Below are 18,708 nucleotides of genomic sequence, written 5' to 3'. Positions count from 1 at the left end.
GTTTCAGTTTAGTGGTAGGACTGTAACCACAGTTTCAGTTTAGTGGTAGGACCGTAACCACAGTTCAGTTTAGTGGTAGGCCCGTAACCACAGTTTCAGTTTAGTGGTAGGACCGTAACCACAGTTTCAGTTTAGTGGTAGGCCCGTAACCACAGTTTCAGTTTAGTGGTAGGCCCGTAACCACAGTTTCAGTTTAGTGGTAGGCCCGTAACCAGTTTCAGTTTAGTGGTAGGCCTATAACCAAAAGGATGGCAGACCCAACCAACAACCAAATGATTGTGATAATGTGGTTGTTTTAGCTCAGTTTAGTTGACACTGGATAAGAGCATCTATTAAGAAGGGTATACTTCGGGACAATGAGGCCCTTTAATCTACTTCCCCAGAGTCAGATGAACTGGTGTCCCAGTAAACAGAGACATTAAACTGGCACCAACGAGTTCATCTGACTGATGAAGTAGATAAAGGGCCTCAAGACAAAAAGTATCCCTTTAAATGAACTAAAAATGTATAAAAAGAAAGATGGATACTCTATATATTCTTCTAATAACTGAATGGGTAAAACCTCACCAACGTTTTGGAACGTAGGTTAGTGGTAGGCCCGTATCCACAGTTTCAGGTTAGTGGTAGGCCGTAACCACAGTTTCAGGTTAGTGGTAGGCCCGTATCCACAGTTTCAGGTTAGTGGTAGGCCGTATCCACAGTTTCAGGTTAGTGGTAGGCCCGTATCCACAGTTTCAGGTTAGTGGTAGGCCGTAACCACAGTTTCAGGTTAGTGGTAGGCCCGTATCCACAGTTTCAGGTTAGTGGTAGGCCCGTATCCACAGTTTCAGGTTAGTGGTAGGCCCGTAACCACAGTTTCAGGTTAGTGGTAGGCCCGTATCCACAGTTTCAGGTTAGTGGTAGGCCCGTAACCACAGTTTCAGGTTAGTGGTAGGCCCGTATCCACAGTTTCAGGTTAGTGGTAGGCCCGTATCCACAGTTTCAGGTTAGTGGTAGGCCCGTATCCACAGTTTCAGGTTAGTGGTAGGCCCGTATCCACAGTTTCAGGTTAGTGGTAGGCCCGTAACCACAGTTTCAGGTTAGTGGTAGGCCCGTATCCACAGTTTCAGGTTAGTGGTAGGCCCGTAACCACAGTTTCAGGTTAGTGGTAGGCCCGTAACCACAGTTTCAGGTTAGTGGTAGGCCCGTATCCACAGTTTCAGGTTAGTGGTAGGCCCGTATCCACAGTTTCAGGTTAGTGGTAGGCCCGTAACCACAGTTTCAGGTTAGTGGTAGGCCCGTAACCACAGTTTCAGGTTAGTGGTAGGCCCGTATCCACAGTTTCAGGTTAGTGGTAGGCCCGTAACCACAGTTTCAGGTTAGTGGTAGGCCCGTATCCACAGTTTCAGGTTAGTGGTAGGCCCGTATCCACAGTTTCAGGTTAGTGGTAGGCCCGTAACCACAGTTTCAGGTTAGTGGTAGGCCCGTAACCACAGTTTCAGGTTAGTGGTAGGCCCGTATCCACAGTTTCAGGTTAGTGGTAGGCCCGTAACCACAGTTTCTGTGGTTACTTCTAATAGTGCCTTCTTACGTAGTGGCTTCTTCAACGTTTTACAGGTGTGGGTCAGCTCAATGCTTTTAAAACGGACTAAACATGTCCAAGAGAACTGTCCTGACCTCTTCATCTGCGTGTGTCGTTGCTGGATGAAGTTGGCTCCAGGGTGGACCTCTGGACCGCTCCGCACCAGCTTCCTCAGCATCTCCAAGTTGGCCTTGTTCACCTTGGGGCACAACAAGTTAAGAGGTCGCAGGTCATACAACGGGGACATGGAAGACACTGTGCAGGTTACTTCTCAATGGTAAAGACAGCTGGAAAAGGCACTCAACCTGCCTTGTGATCCATCCTGATTTGTGAAGCATCTATGTAGTGCTTATAAACAATTCATGTATTCTTATTAAGGAAGTCAACCGATTAAAATGATTAAATAGAGTTAACGGAATTAGTTAAATCGCGATTCATTGCCATTATAGAATTTGCTCCAATTTGGAATTTCAGCAAATTGTTCATTAAAAATCTAAATCAAATCAAATGTACTTGTCACATACACATGGTTAGCAGATGTTAATGGTCACATACACATGGTTAGCAGATGTTAATGCGAGTGTAGCGAAATGCTTGTGCTTCTAGTTCCGACAATGCAGCAATAACCAACAAGTAATCTAACCTAACAATTCCAAAACTACTACCTTATACACACAAGTGTAAAGGGATAAAGAATATGTACATAAAGATATATGAATGAGAGCAGAACATTGAGTTACTATTAAACCCAAAATCGTCTGGATTAAAAATGCTTTAAAGGCATTTTCACCATAAACAACACAAGTCTCTGTAACAGCTAACTATTCATGATCCCAGGAGGCCTACTCCTTCTTATCAATAATATTGAAGCTTAATTGATCCATGTTCTTCATCATGACCTAGTCACATGTTGCTGCTACTGGAACTGGGATTCATTAGGTCTTTTTGACCTGAGGACTACAACAGAAACAGTAGTCACATGTTGCTGCTACTAGAACTGGGATTCATTAAGTCTTTTTGACCTGAGGACTACAACAGAAACAGTAGTCACATGTTGCTGCTACTAGAACTGGGATTCATTAAGTCTTTTTGACCTGAGGACTACAACAGAAACAGTAGTCACATGTTGCTGCTACTAGAACTGGGATTCATTAAGTCTTTTTGACCTGAGGACTACAACAGAAACAGTAGTCACATGTTGCTGCTACTAGAACTGGGATTCATTAAGTCTTTTTGACCTGAGGACTACAACAGAACCAGTAGTCACATGTTGCTGCTACTAGAACTGGGATTCATTAAGTATTTTTGACCTGATAACTACAACAGAAACAATAGTCACATGGAATAGATGTCTTGTTCTGATTAAAACCATTGTGGGAAGTTAGTTGAATCAAGAGGCATTCAGCCATGGCGTTGTAAACAATATTATGGCTAGCTAGCTAGCTAACGTTAGCATAACTAGTTTGTTACTTCTGTACAAATGAATGATTTTTTTGCTGTCATCTAAAGAAATGCCTGAGAATGTGTTTACGGTAGAAGTATCTGTACGGTTTCCTTCAAAACTGTTTCTCAAAGCTGTGCGCACGGCGCATCACAATAGAGACAGACAGCGCTACTGAGACCGTGTGCTCACTGACAGGTACACAGCATAGAGCGTGTTGTGTGTTGCGCTTATAAGGGTCCCCGCTGAAACACGTGCGCTTAAAAAAGGTTCCGCGCGTGGTAAAGAAATTGAGAAGCAATTAAAAGCGTCAAAGAAATTAACAGCATTAAAAAGTGTTAACGTCGACAGCCCTAATTATTATTATAAATCATTATTAAAAGTTGTAGTTAAAGTGTGGCCAATGAGAATCTTACCTTCTCTGGGTAGGTCAGGATTTTGGCTACGTGCACAGGGACAGCCACCTCATCAATCCGCAGGTTGGGGTCCGGAGAGATGACCGTTCTCCCAGAGAAATCCACTCTCTTCCCGGAGAGGTTTCCACGGAATCGCCCTGAGAGAGAGACACCACGAACCATCATTAACCGAGTGTCTCCATAGACAGCAGTGGAGAATCATTAGAGTTTGTGATTAAATGGCTCCACAATCAACTAGGATAGTTTCTGTTTCTGACTCAGCTGTGTAAATAAACTACATTGTTTACGACAAAAGGCATGACATTGACAGGAATTCAGTGTCAACTATCAATAAATACGATGGTGAGAGTGACCACAGAACTAGAAATCAGAATAGACAACAGGTAACTATTAAAAATCAACATTTATATGAGCGAGACCTTGTTTGCCCTTGAGTCTCTGAACGAAGCCTCTGGTCCACTTCTTAGGGGCCATGTTGAGGGGGATGCCAGAGAGCTCACTGTTGATGTAGAGAGCACATTGCAGCTGGAGGAAGTCCCAGTCCTCCATGATCATCTGGGTCTTGGCCCCTGACATACGGTGCTGTGGGACGGCATGGGAGGCGGGCAGAACAACTCATTCATCACTCAACATTCATTAGACAACAACAATACCAACAATAACATCAACATCAAACCACCTTATTGTCTAATGTGAATTGGAAATTATAACTTTTTTTTGTTGTCTTGTGTTATTGATTTCATAAAAAGGCACAGGAGGTTTTCCTGAGCTGACCAACTAGTGAGTAATAGCCTACTGGGGCCCAGAGGTTTTCCTCAGCTGACCAACTAGTGAGTAATAGCCTACTGGGGCTAAGAGGTTTTCCTCAGCTGACCAACTAGTTAGTAATAGCCTACTGGGGCCCAGAGGTTTTCCTCAGCTGACCAACTAGTTAGTAATAGCCTACTGGGGCCCAGAGGTTTTCATCAGCTGACCAACTAGTTAGTAATAGCCTACTGGGGCCCAGAGGTTTTCCTCAGCTGACCAACTAGTTAGTAATAGCCTACTGGGGCCCAGAGGTTTTCATCAGCTGACCAACTAGTTAGTAATAGCCTACTGGGGCCCAGAGGTTTTCCTCAGCTGACCAACTAGTTAGTAATAGCCTACTGGGGCCCAGAGGTTTTCCTCAGACGACCAACTAGTTAGGAAAAGCCTACTGGGGCCCAGAGGTTTTCCTCAGCTGACCAACTAGTTAGTAATAGCCTACTGGGGCACCGAGGTTTTCCTCAGCTGACCAACTAGATGTAAATGTAATTGCCTACTGGGGCCAAGAGGTTTTCCTCAGCTGACCAACTAGTTAGTAATAGCCTACTGGGGCCCAGAGGTTTTCCTCAGCTGACCAACTAGTTAGTAATAGCCTACTGGGGCCCCAGATGTTTTCCTGGTCAGTTCATGGAAAAACTCCCGGGCCGATTAATAAAACAATTAATCACAAATTCATTGACACTTCCTGCTACTCTCCCAATCCCATTACGCCCACCTTCTCTATGACATCATACAATTTTTTTTATATATTTGATGTAAATGTAATGTACCCACCTTCTTGATGACATCATTGAGGAAGATGATCTCTGTGAGCTTCATGGTGAGGTCATCCTCATTAGTACCTGACTTGAGGTCTGAGATGACAGAGGGGCGGATGCAGAGCGGAGGTACCAGCAGGCGGGTGAGGATGAGGTCTGCAGGCTTACCTGCCTCAGGGTTCATCAGGAGCAGGGGAATGTCCTCCGCTGGTATCCTCCTGAAGAGGTTCAGCACCACTAGAGGACTCAGGTTCTCCTGGAAACCACAGGACATGAAGGTCAATCAGCATTTACAACCATAAGGGCCAGTTTCCCAGATTCAGACAGACACATTTTGAAGAGGTTCAGCACCACTAGAGGACTCAGGTTCTCTTGGAAACCACAGGACATGAAGGTCAATCAGCATTTAAAACCATAAGGGCCAGTTTCCCAGATTCAGACAGACACATTTTGAAGAGGTTCAGCACCACTAGAGGACTCAGGTTCTCCGTCAGGGTGAAAGACATGATCGGTCAGCATTTAAAACCAGTGTGACCCAGTTGGTAAGGAGAGTGTGACTCTAGTAATACCAGGTTTTTTGTTCAATTCCGACAAGTTTCCCATATACTAATCCTGTATGAACTCTGGTACAGTAAGTCACTGCTAAGTGAAAAACATACAAAACAAACCATTAACCTCATATGACCTCTACAAAGTAGACATGTAAACTGTTAAACGTTGCCTTCAACGTGACTCACCTGAGCCCTGTTAAGCAAGCCCTAGTTGCCTTCAACGTGACTCACCTGAGCCCTGTTAAGCAAGCCCTGGTTGCCTTCAACGTGACTCACCTGAGCCCTGTTAAGCAAGCCCTAGTTGCCTTCAACGTGACTCACCTGAGCCCTGTTCAGCAAGCCCTAGTTGCCTTCAACGTGACTCACCTGAGCCCTGTTAAGCAAGCCCTGGTTGCCTTCAACGTGACTCACCTGAGCCCTGTTCAGCAAGCCCTCCACTTCTTTGTTGTGTTCTATTGCGATATCGAATGAGTTGAGAAAGTCTGATACTACAGTGTCCACCACTTTCTTGGTTGTCTTGTATTTCTCGTGGAGGATCTTCAGCAAGCCACACTTCTTCACTGGTCCTGTTAAATGGCAAGAACAAAGACATTATCAGTCACACCAACCACCACTTGGGCTTTGCTTTCAACTCAACTCAATTCAACTCAATTCAAATATAACTTAATATGTATTTTGGCCCAAATGTCAAAGTTGAACCGTAAACAGTCAAAGACTAAGCTATTGTTGACACCCTACCATTTAACGTGGAGCAATTGAGACACAATGTCCTTTTGCGGCATTTGTCGGATATCTTCTTCTTCATTCCTCGTTTCTGGAGGTACGCTAGTCCAGGCCTCTTCAACACATCCATGAACTGTAGTTTCTCCTCTTTGGTCAGCATGATGTGAGAACACGTCTTACAGATCATCTGGATGGAACAATTTGAACAACAATAACATGATTTTGTAATGTGACAATTTGAACAATAATCACATGTCATAATGGGCCAATTTGAACAACAATCACATGATGTCATAATGGAACAATTTGAACAACAATAACATAGTTATAACGGAACAACAATCACATGATGTCATAATGGGCCAATTTGAACAACAATAACATAGTTATAACGGAACAACAATCACATGATGTCATAATGGGCCAATTTGAACAATAATAACATAGTTATAACGGAACAACAATCACATGATGTCATAATGGGCCAATTTGAACAACAATAACATAGTTATAACGGAACAACAATCACATGATGTCATAATGGGAACAACAATCACATGATGTTTGAACAACAATAACATAGTTATAACGGAACAACAATCACATGATGTCATAATGGGCCAATTTGAACAACAATAACATAGTTATAACGGAACAACAATCACATGATGTCATAATGGGCCAATTTGAACAACAATAACATAGTTATAACGGAACAACAATCACATGATGTCATAATGGGCCAATTTGAACAACAATTGTTGTTTTTTTTACATGTTATAACGGAACAACAATCAATATGCATACTGCCTTGCATAATGGGCCAATTTGAACACACGTTGTCATAATTTTCATGCTCCTAATTTGCTCCAAGAATAACAATCACGTTCTCTTGACTACGAGAGAGTGTGGAGAACACATAAAACATTACATTTGAGAAGCACTCCCCCTACTGTATTACCTTGTTGATTTGCACACACTGTACATAGATTTTTCTATTTTTCTTTTCTATTGTGTTATTGACTGTACATTTGTTTATGTGTAACTCTGTGTTGTTGTTTTTGTCGCACTGCTTTGCTTTATCTTGGCCAGGACGCAGTTGTAAATGAGAACTTGTTCTCAACTGGCCTACCTGGTTAAATACAGGTGACATAAATTAAAAATAAATACAAATGTTAAAATGGGGCCAGCTTGAACAACAACCACATGATGTTTTAATGGGGCCAGCTTGAACAACAATCACATGATGTTCTAATGGGCTAGCTTGAACAACCACATGATGTTTTAATGGGGCCAGCTTGAACAACAATCACATGATGTTCTAATGGGAACAACCACATGATGTTTTAATGGGCCAGCTTGAACAACCATGATGTTCACATGATGTTTTAATGGGGCCAGCTTGAATACATGATGTTTTAATGGGGCCACAATAACAATCACATGATGTTCTGGTGTTCACATGATGTTTAATGGGCCAGCTTAAATAACAATCACATGATGTTATAATGGGCCAGCTTGAACAACAATCACATGATGTTCTAATGGGCCAGCTTGAACCATCACATGATGTTCTAACGGGCCAGCTTGAACAACAATCACACAATGTTCTAATGGGCCAGCTTGAACAACAATCACATGATGTTCTAATGGGCTAGCTTGAACAACAATCACATGATGTTTTAATGGGCCAGCTTGAACAACAACCACATGATGTTCTAATGGGCCAGCTTGAACAACAATCACATGATGTTCTAATGGGCCAGCTTGAACAACAATCACATGATGTTATAATGGGGCCAGCTTGAACAACAACCACATGATGAACAACAACCACATGATGTTCTAATGGGCCAGCCATTCTAGCCGTTCTAATGGGCCAGCCATCATATTTAGTTTGCTACATTGTAGAGAGCGAGAAAATAAATATATACAAATAACTGCCAAAGTAAAGGAAACATCAACATAAAGTGGGCGTTGGGCGACAACGAGCCGCCAGAACAGCTTTCCCCTTGGCGTAGATTCTACAAGTGTCTGGAACTCTATTAGAGGGATGCGACACCCTTCTACGAGAAATTCCATCATTTGGTGTTTTGTTGATGATGGGGGAAAACGCTGTCCCAGGTGCCGCTCCAGAATCTCCCAGAAGTGTGTTGAGATCTGGTGACTGAGACACACCCTTTAAACCCTTTATGCTCCTTTGATCCTCCTCTTTCAAAGTCACTGACATCTCTTCTTCTAGTCATGGTAGCCAAGATAATGGGCAACTGAGCATTCTTATACACGACCCTAAGCACGATGGGATGGTAATTGCTTAATTAACTCAGGATACCACACCTGTGTTGGAAGCACCTGCTTTCTATACATCCTACTTGTAGCCCTCATTTACTCAAGTGTTTCCTTTATTTTGGCAGTTACGGTTATAGTGAACTTGCCTGTAGGATTCCAATGGTGGCTTTGAAATAGCCCACATGAAAACAGGGCATCTCCAGGTCCAGATACCCATAGTGTCCCAGACAGTCAGCCAGGTTCTTCCCACACGTCTCACAAGGACGATCCTTCTCACTGGTGCCCTGGAATATAACATGACAGTTTGGTCACAACCACCAATAGAGGAGGCCAAGTGTTTGCAAAGCTGTCATCAAGGGCAAAGGATGGCTACTTTGAAGAACTACAAAAAATCTAAAATATATTTTGATTTGTTTTACACTGTTTTGGTTACTACATGATTCCGTATGTATTATTTCAAAGTTGATGTCTTCACTACTATTCTACAATGTAGAAAATAGTAAAAATAAAGAAAAACCTTTGAATGAGTAGGTGTTCTAAAACTTTTGACCAGTAGTGTACCATGTGATGGTCCAGTACTCAATAGGGTGGTGTGTGTGTGTGTGTGTGTGTGTGTGTGTGTGTGTGTGTGTGTGTGTGTGTGTGTGTGTGTGTGTGTGTGTGTATGTATGTATGTGTGTGTGTGTATGTGTGTGTGTATGCGTGTGTGTACACGTGTCGGCCCTACCATGTGATGATCCAGTACTCAATAGGGTGGTGTGTGTGTGTGTGTGTGTGTGTGTGTATGTATGTGTGTGGTTATGTGTGTGTGTATGCGTGTGTGTACACGTGTCGGCCCTACCATGCGATGATCCAGTACTCCGTATGGTAGAGGAGTATGGCTGGTGTCCTGGCTGTACAGGTTCTTACTGACCACTTGGATATGAGCCTGCTGTCTCATCTGTTCAGCCGACTTCATCCCAAAACAGATGTGGCTTCTGTTGACATAAATGGAATAGATAGCCAACTCAGCATAGGGGTTAAATTAAACACTGGCTACTAAGTCAACTAGCAAATAGGTCCTACCCAAGCAAGAACTGCCAATGATAACAAGCTATAGTTTAGGGGTCAATTGAGAGTCATTTGTAATGCATGGTCAGCATTGCCTTGCTGGATGTCTACTTGAGGCTACTTGGTAGTTGGTTGGAATGCAGATTCCCTGCTACACGTCATGCTTTACCATGTACTCAGCAAGAGTGCCAGTGGTCATGGCAACACGGGTTCGATATCCTGCCACCTTAGCAAGGTGGAGATGTGATGTGGTGTGATTGTTTGTTTAGCTAGCTTTCTAAAACGTGTTTCCAGCATCCTGTTCAAATCAATGATGCAATTGAAAAAGCTATCTAACTTAGCTATGAAAAACAAGCTCATGTGACAAATTGCAAACTGCTTTAGGCAAATATTTACGAACAATACTCATAGCTAGAGGGCTGGGAGAAATATTAATTGCGAATGGCTAGCTAGCTGGACATACTTACATTTTTTTGGCCACATCAGTCTCTCTAAACTGCTCTTTCACCATCGTGACTTCTGTTTGCCCCCGCCAACCTCCGGCAGAAATACAGATCTAGGACATAAACTGTTATTTTCTACACTGTTGTTCACACTAAACTTGATATACAGTCATCACACTGTCACTTGTCGTTCCAAAATCTCATGTTGTAGCTAGAAATGCTGCCACGGCAATGTGAAACAGCGTGAACCATGAATTCACATGACAACGACATGCACACATCCGGTTTCAAGAGCGCCCCATGAACGAGAGAGAGGTTATCCATCAGCAGCTGCCCTCCAGTGGGCCAAATAATTATTACATAAACATCGAGGAAACGAGTGCAGAAAAACATTTCCACTAGATGTCAGTCGTAGCTACATGGATTAATAACAGATAGGCAACTACATGTTCCTTGTAGAATAGACCAAATCTGTCTGAAACATTCATATGGACTTTTTTAACCTCCTCTAGTAGGGGACCCATGGGAGTTATAGTTTTAAGTGGGAAGAAAAACACAATACAGTATACAATAATATAAGCAATTTAGCAAACACTTTTATCCAAACCACTTAGTCCTATGTGGCTCAGTCTGTAGAGCATTGCACTTGCAACGCCAAAAGTTGCGTATTGATTACACGTTGGATGGTGTATCAATACACCTAGTCACTACAAATATATATATTTTAACATTTACTATGCAAGTCAGTTTAGAACAAATTCTTATTTACAATGACAGCATACCCCGGCCAAACCTATACGACACTGGGCCAGTTGTGCACTGCCCTATGGGACTCCCAATCACAGCCAGATGTGATACAGCCTGGATTTGAACCATGCTCACTGAGATGCGGTGCCTTAGACCGCTGCCCCATTTGAGAGGCCAAGAAACAGGTGTCCTTCCTAACTCAGTTGCTGGAGAGGAAGGAAACCGCTCAGGGATTTCACAATACCCCCAATGGTAACTTTAAAACAGTTACAGAGTTTAATGGCTGTGGTAGGAGAAAACTGAGGATGGATCAACAACATTGTTACTCCACAATACTAACCTATTTGACAGAGTGAAAAGAAGGAAGCCTGTATAGAATAAAAATATTCCAAAACCTGCATCCTGTTTGCAACAAGGCAACAAAGTAATACTGCAGGAAAAGTTGGCAAAGAAATTCACTTTTTGTCCTGAATACAAAATATTATGTTTGGTGCAAATCCAATACAACTCATTAATGAGTACCACTCTCCATACTTTCAAGCATAGTGGTGCCTGCATCATGTTATGGGTATGCTTTAATCATTAAGGACTGGGGAGTTTTTCAGGATATAACATACAGTACATGAATGGAGCTAAGCACTGGAGTTACTTACCAAGGAGACAATGAATGTTCCTGAGTTACAGTTTTGACTCAAATCTGCTTGAAAATCTATGGCAAGACATGAAAATGGTTGTCTACAAATGATCAACAACCAATTTAACAGAGCTTTTTATATTTTTATTTTACCTTTATTTAACTAGGCAAGTCAGTTAAGAACAAATTCTTATTTTCAATGACGGCCTAGGAACAGTGGGTTAACTGCCTGTTCAGGGGCAGAACGACAGATCTGTACCTTGTCAGCTCAGGGATTCGAACTTGCAACCTTTCGGTTACTAGTCCAACGCTCTAACCACTAGGCTACCCTGCCGCTTGAAGAATTCAGAAAAGACTAACTGCCAAATGTTGCACTGCCAAAGGTCATTCTAACATGTATTGACTCAGGGGTGTGAATACTTCTGTAAATGAAATATTCCTTTATTTTCTTTTCAATAAATGAGCAAATATTTATTTTTTTAAACATGTTTTCACTTTGTCATTATGGGATATTGTTTGTAGATGGTTGGCAAAAAGAAATATTCAGGCTGTAACCAAACAAAATGTGTAATAAGTCAAGGGGTATGAATACTTTCTGAAGGCACGTATTGAGTAACCACACCCATTATTCCATTTGTAATGTAACGGAACACATCATACGTAACGGAGGGACACAAATTTACATTCCATACCTTACGTCTGTTTAATGTGAATGGGCTGACATTGACACACATTCTAATTCTGGCACCAGTGCCACTGTTATTAGACAGAAGATATTTACTTGGAGTGTTTTTTGGGGTGAGAGAACATTCGCACCATGCAGACTTTATGACAGGCGCTGGAGGCAGGGGGGGGTTATACAAGTTAGAATACTGTCATCGTTCATATTTGAGGTATTTTGGCTGGGCCTTGGGAGGATCCGACAGTAACTGTTGATCTAATACATTGTAAAGGTGCTGTAAACGACTGGGTCCGTGCTCGCCCAGCGGTTCTATCAGCACAGACAGGTGTTTGGCTGGGCCTTGGGAGGTAAACGACTGGGTCCGTGCTCGCCCAGCGGTTCTATCAGCACAGACAGGTGTTTGGCTGGGCCTTGGGAGGTAAACGACTGGGTCCGTGCTCGCCCAGCGGTTCTATCAGCACAGACAGGTGTTTGGCTGGGCGGTTCTATCAGCACAGACAGGTGTTTGGCTGGGCCTTGGGAGGTAAACGACCAGCGGTTCTATCAGCACAGACAGGTGTTTGGCTGGGCCTTGGGAGGTAAACGACTGGGTCCGTGCTCGCCAAGCGGTTCTATCAGCACAGACAGGTGTTTGGCTGAGGCAACCTAGCGCCTTGGCTCACGTCAGCATTTTTCCAGTATTTCTGTAAGCGCTCTCCAATTCCGGTGTACGGTGGGATCCTCTTACTGCTCAGACCTAATGAGAGAGAATCACAGAACTGGTGCAGCTTGAAAGACCTAGAAGATGTAGCCAACTGTTCTCTTCCACTTTTTACTGCTGCTGTTCAATTATTTCTTACTTTTATTATTTTTACTTGTCTGTTTTTTACTTAACACTTATTTTTCTTAAAACTGCATTGTTGGTTAAGGGCTTGTAGTAAGTAAGCATTTCACTGTTGTATTCAGCGCATGTGACAAATACAATGTGATTTGATTTGATTATGGGATATTGTGTGTAGATGGGTGACAAACAAATGATTCAGGCTGTAAAATGTGTAACAAGTCAAGAGGTATGAATACTTTCTGAAGGCTATTATTATGAACCCCCTGGCTGAGCAAAGGTTTTACAAATTTGTTTAGCCTTTTAGCCTATTTACGTTTTAACTACCTATTTACATTATTCCTAATCGTCAAGGTCTCTACTAACATAAATGGTGCAATATTTATTCCTGTCGTTTATCCTGTATCTTTATCCTATATCAGTACCTCTGTCCAGAGACCCATCTAGCTATCCCATCGGTACCTCTGTCCAGAGACTCATCTAGCTATCCCATCAGTACCTCTGTCCAGAGACCCATCTAGCTATCCCATCAGTACCTCTGTCCAGAGACCCATCTAGCTATCCCATCGGTACCTCTGTCCAGAGACCCATCTAGCTATCCCATCGGTACCTCTGTCCAGAGACCCATCTAGCTATCCCATCACTACCTCTGTCCAGAGACCCATCTAGCTATCCCATCAGTACCTCTGTCCAGACATTCTAGTCCATCACTACCTCTGTCCAGAGACCCATCTAGCTATCCCATCAGTACCTCTGTCCAGACATTCTAGTCCACCACTACCTCTGTCCAGTCATTCTAACCCATTGCTGATCTCTCCAGGCATTCTATCCAATCACTGTCTCTGTCCAGGCAAATAAATGAATTGCAACATTGTTGAAGATGTTTTTTGTTCCATGCCTTAATGAACATGACCCAGCTCGTGGGCTTTGCTACTTATTCTGCAAATCTCCAGATGTGTAAAGGACGTCACACTGCTTGTTTAGCGAGTACGACTTCCTCCCAATTCAGCCCTAACCTGGCGCAAACTCAGGACCTTTGCTTAGCGAGTACGACTTCCTCCCAATTCAGCCCTAACCTGGCGCAAACTCAGGACCTTTGCTTAGCGAGTACGACTTCCTCCCAATTCAGCCCAAACCTGGCGCAAACTCAGGACCTTTGCTTTGCTAGTAGACTTGACCGTCCTCCTGAAGTGTCTTACCAGTCGGTGCCACGTGAAAAGCCATCTATTCCCTGGTGCAGGTGGGGACACTTCAGTCCGAGGAAGAAGTGTCGCACATCCCCATGTGCTAAGCAAACAACATGTAGTATAACTATTCAACACAGTTAACCTTTAACCTTTCCACCCTGACCTCTGTGAGTCAACATGTAGTATAACTATTCAACACAGTTAACCTCTCCACCCTGACCTCTGTGAGTCAACATGTAGGGAAGGCTTCCTCTGACAGGTGGTTGGCCAGTCTATTTATAGACAAAGTGTGCTAGTGTTTTAGGAAACAGGGGATCAATGCAAGGGCTTCCCCTGGGCTGGCTGGCAGTAAATATTTATGGACTACTGTGGTGTGTGGGTGTGCTCTGTTTAGGAAACAGGCAGGTGATCACTGCAGTAGATTAATGTGTGTGTGTGCTCTGTTTAGGAAACAGGCAGGTGATCACTGCAGTAGATTAATGATGTGTGTGCTCTGTTTGTGCAGTAGATTAATGATGTGTGTGTGCTCTGTTTAGGAAACAGGTGATCACTCTGTTGTTTAGGAAACAGGCAGGTGATCACTGCAGTAGATTAATGATGTGTGTGTGCTCTGTTTAGGAAACAGGCAGGTGATCACTGCAGTAGATTAGTGTGTGTAGAAGGAAACATAATGAAAAATATTTCAAAACATTAATACAGTAAATGTGACTCCAAAATGGGCACAAAATAATGTGAAATACAACCAAAACAAACAGCAAAATAATGTGAAATACAACCAAAACAAACAGCAATATAATGTGAAATACAATCAAAACAAACAGCAAAATAATTTGAAACACAATCAAAACAAACAGCAATATAATCTGAAACACAATCAAAACAAACAACAAAATAATCTGAAACACAATCAAAACAAACAACAAAATAATCTGAAACACAATCAAAACAAACAACAAAATAATCTGAAACACAACCAAAACAAACAGCAAAATAATCTGAAACACAATCAAAACAAACAGCAAATGCAGCCGACAAGTTTGTAGAGTAATTGCGTACTATGAATATATAAGTGAATTAGTCCCAATACTTTAAGTTCCCCCTAAAATGGCGGGACTATGTACAAAAAGTGCTGTGATTTCTACATGGTTCCCCCCGACATGGATGAAAGTACCCTCAAATTAAAGCTGACAACACTCACAGTCATTGTATCATATGAAATCCAAAGTGCTGGAGTACAGATCCAAAACAACAAAAAATGCATCATAGTCCCAATACTTTTGGAACTCACTGTATCATAAATAGTATGAGCAGTGCACCTTGTACGAGCACGCAATTAGAAGATAAACTATATATTTCATGAAATGCATAGTATTACTCAGTGTTTAAATGAATGAATCAGTGTTTAAATGAACTAGCATGATATTGATTCTTGACTACACCATTCACCACAGATGAACAGGGGAAACATAAGTATCTTTGCTAACACCCTGCAGTCAGGTTTTCACACCAGTAGACTAGCTAACTATGTAAACAACGCCCATTATCCAAACATCATCCAATTTGATTACTTTGATTTGGACTGTTCTAGGCCTTTCAACATGATTCCAACATCATTTTGACTGTTCTGGGCCTTTCAACATGATTCCAACATAATGTTGACTGTTCTGGGCCTTTCAACATGATTTCAACATGATTTCAACATGATTTTGACTGTCCATGGTCTTTCAATATGATTTTGACTGTTCAGGGTCTTTCAACATGAGTTCAAAAATATTTTGACTGTTCAGGGCCTTTCAACATGATTTCAACATGATTTTGACTGTTCAGGGCCTTTCATACATAAGGGAACATTTTGACATTTGCTGTATGGTTAGTGAGAAAGTCCATATTGCAAATGTACGGTCCCTTACTAGACGTCCGAAAACGTTTGTAAAATTCGCGGACGGCGTCGGGCCGAGCGGCAGGGCCGGACCTACCGGGAAGTCATCAAATGAACTTTGTCGGACATTCAGTTTCCGTTTTATAAAATAATCAAATTTTGGTCATTTTTCCGCTGTCCCGGAAAATCCCACAAGAGGGCATAAGCAATCATATTGCTATTGGACAAAACATCACGAATCACGACGGGGCCTTATCTCGAAAACGGAAAATATTTTGAAGCCGAAACTTGGTGAGCCTAGGTTTGGCATAATGGGCAGTTGGCCCCGAACAAGATGGCATCTAGGCCTCAACGGTTTTTGAGTTATGGCCATTTCTCTGGGATTAAAGGTCCAAAATGAAAATAGAGAAATTATTTTTCCACTTCACGTCAAAGTCAAGGAGCCTCCGGTGTCAATAAAAAAAGAACCAGCCATTTATCTATCGTCATTTAAGAGAAATCGTACAATGACAGATTGGTGATGTTCAAAGATAGTTTTTTTTTCAACGGTTACAGATCCAGTTGCAGGGTGTTCATACGAATCTTTTTAAAGTGTGCTGCGGAGCTCTGCGAGATTTCTGTGATTTTCTATGATTTTCTGAAATAACACACACTCACTAAACCCTCCGTAAATAACTCAGTTCTTAACGTAAAGACTTAAAACTCAGGATTCTGTAAAGGCATACCCCAATCAGGATATGAGTTTATTTATAGCTTCCTGTGCCAACCGGAAGTGCCTTAAATGGTGTCACAGTGGCAGTTTCCAAGGGTTAAAAAGGTCAGATCTTTTCAAAACTTCATATGTGTGATTAGGCAACCCCCATAAACTGTAAGTCAGTCATTTCTCCCAACAGATGTCAAAGAAAAGCTCTCTCTCACACACACACACACAGAAACACACACACAGCAAGGATGGAGTGACAAAGTGCAGTGCTTAAAGACACACAAAGCCTACAATGGAATTTCCATATTCTCTAGGCCGTGCCGAGTTCAACGAGATGCCCCGCTTGACCGTAGCTCGCTCGGTCTAAGCACAGCGACCATTAGAAAAGTAGGCCCAAAATGAAGCCTGCCACACAACGTCATTTGCTTTTGGGTGACAGTGAGAGAACCATTAGGGTGAGAAGCACAATTTGACCTCAGGTACGTTCCTAAGGTCCTCCCGATCCGTGCAAGCCTAACCTTGACCATATGGCATTAACCCTTAACAGTTAAAAGAAGGTGTTTACATCAAACAGTTTGCATTGACTTCTCTCCCCATAGGAATACATTGCCTGCACCCCTAAATTCAACCTGAAGCCTATGTGGGTTATGAATGTCGTATGAACCTGTCTTCGATGACAGTCCATCAGGCCACTACGAGGTCTACCTGTGTTGATTCTAAGCTTCCTGGACCAACCGGAAGTGGTTAAAATCACCCTAAAAGTGTTTATCCATACCTTGCCTGCAGTTTGAAAGACATAGTGCATTCAACCCTGTGTAAATCAGTCAGTTCTTAACGTAAGGACTTAAAACTCAGAATTCTGTAAAAGCATACCCCAATGAGGATATGTGTTGACTTATAGCTTCCTGTGCCAACCGGAAGTGCCATAATTGGTGTCTCTTGGGCTGTTTCGAGGGGTTAAAAAGTCAGATCTTTCCAAAACTTCATATATGTGATTAGGCAACCCCCATGAACTGTAAATCAGTCATTTTTCCCATAAAATTTCAAAGGAAAACTAAATCACACACACAAACAGCTTGGAAGTAGGGACCCATTGGGGTGCGTAGAGACATACACTGCCTGCATTAGTTAACCTTGTTGGAACTTTTAAAGAACCATCAGACCTAGAGTTTCGAACTTTAGAATCCTGTTCTAGACCTCAGGTCGATAGTGCGTGGTGAGTTACGTGGCTCTAGAAGGTTCTCGGACCGAGAAACAGCCTCGTACATTTGCAATGACTTCAATACATTTTTGCATCACGAAAATGACGACATTTAGAAATGTCCCAGAGTCGCAAGACTAGGTGCATTGCGACCGTCTCGGCCCATATAGACAGACCCCAACGTTTCTGTCCGATAGCTCATTCAAGGACCCCGTAGCAAGTCATGGAAAAAAGTGGATTTTCAGCACCAATTAGGGTTTTGCTCGGACACCAAATGACCGATCGAGCCGAAACTTGGGATTCGGGGTCGCCTCAGCTAGGCCTACACATAACATAAGAAATGGACCCGCAGCTAGAACGTAACTATGTGTTTTATGTTTTTTTTTATGGTTTGAACCGAAGGCGTTGTGAATTTTGGGCCAGCTCTGAAGTATGTGATAGTTGGCTACTAAACGAGTTGGAAAAAGTGGGTTTGGTGTCAGTTTGTATCAGTTTGGTGTCAGAATGATATCTAATTGACTGATGGACGGTGACTTGCTGGTGACTCTTGTCCATTTGCAATATGTTTAAACAGTGAGGTACCATCACCAAAGTGACATTCTGAAATCAACCCTAACGAGCGATTGAGATGAACCAGAATCACTGCCCAGCCATCCCGAGTTCATCGAGCCAGTCAATTTCGCATTCCTGCAGGATTTTTATAGCATGACAAATTCGTGATGGTACATGCCCATTGAACCATATTGCAAATGCATGTGCACTTGCAATATGATTCAACAGTGAAAAAACATCACCAAATGGACATGATGAAGTCAACAC

The 18,708-nt window shown here is 42.5% G+C and overlaps 1 protein-coding gene across 2 annotated transcripts in view; it reads right to left on the bottom strand.

The window, feature by feature from the left end:
- Window positions 1-10,299, bottom strand: part of polr3a (polymerase (RNA) III (DNA directed) polypeptide A) — a 118,713-nt gene extending 108,414 nt beyond the window's left edge. The window contains exons 1-9 of one of the 2 annotated variants that reach the window (XM_065022963.1): window positions 10,061-10,299; window positions 9,385-9,520; window positions 8,690-8,827; window positions 6,270-6,441; window positions 5,943-6,097; window positions 4,997-5,236; window positions 3,838-4,000; window positions 3,419-3,555; window positions 1,657-1,760 (exon numbers count right to left, since the gene is read on the bottom strand). In XM_065022963.1, the coding sequence (XP_064879035.1) occupies window positions 1,657-1,760; window positions 3,419-3,555; window positions 3,838-4,000; window positions 4,997-5,236; window positions 5,943-6,097; window positions 6,270-6,441; window positions 8,690-8,827; window positions 9,385-9,520; window positions 10,061-10,104 (1,289 nt within the window). In that variant the 5' untranslated portion in view covers window positions 10,105-10,299. The remainder of the gene's footprint in view (window positions 1-1,656; window positions 1,761-3,418; window positions 3,556-3,837; window positions 4,001-4,996; window positions 5,237-5,942; window positions 6,098-6,269; window positions 6,442-8,689; window positions 8,828-9,384; window positions 9,521-10,060) is intronic. The other variant, XM_065022964.1, reaches the window with a different exon arrangement.
- Window positions 10,300-18,708: the final 8,409 nt, after the last annotated feature.

This window comes from Oncorhynchus nerka, linkage group LG10 (assembly GCF_034236695.1).
Source record: "Oncorhynchus nerka isolate Pitt River linkage group LG10, Oner_Uvic_2.0, whole genome shotgun sequence".
Lineage (NCBI taxonomy): Eukaryota > Metazoa > Chordata > Actinopteri > Salmoniformes > Salmonidae > Oncorhynchus > Oncorhynchus nerka.
The sequence above is the reverse complement of the archived record's forward strand: the minus strand, read 5'-3'. Positions and strand labels throughout refer to the sequence as shown.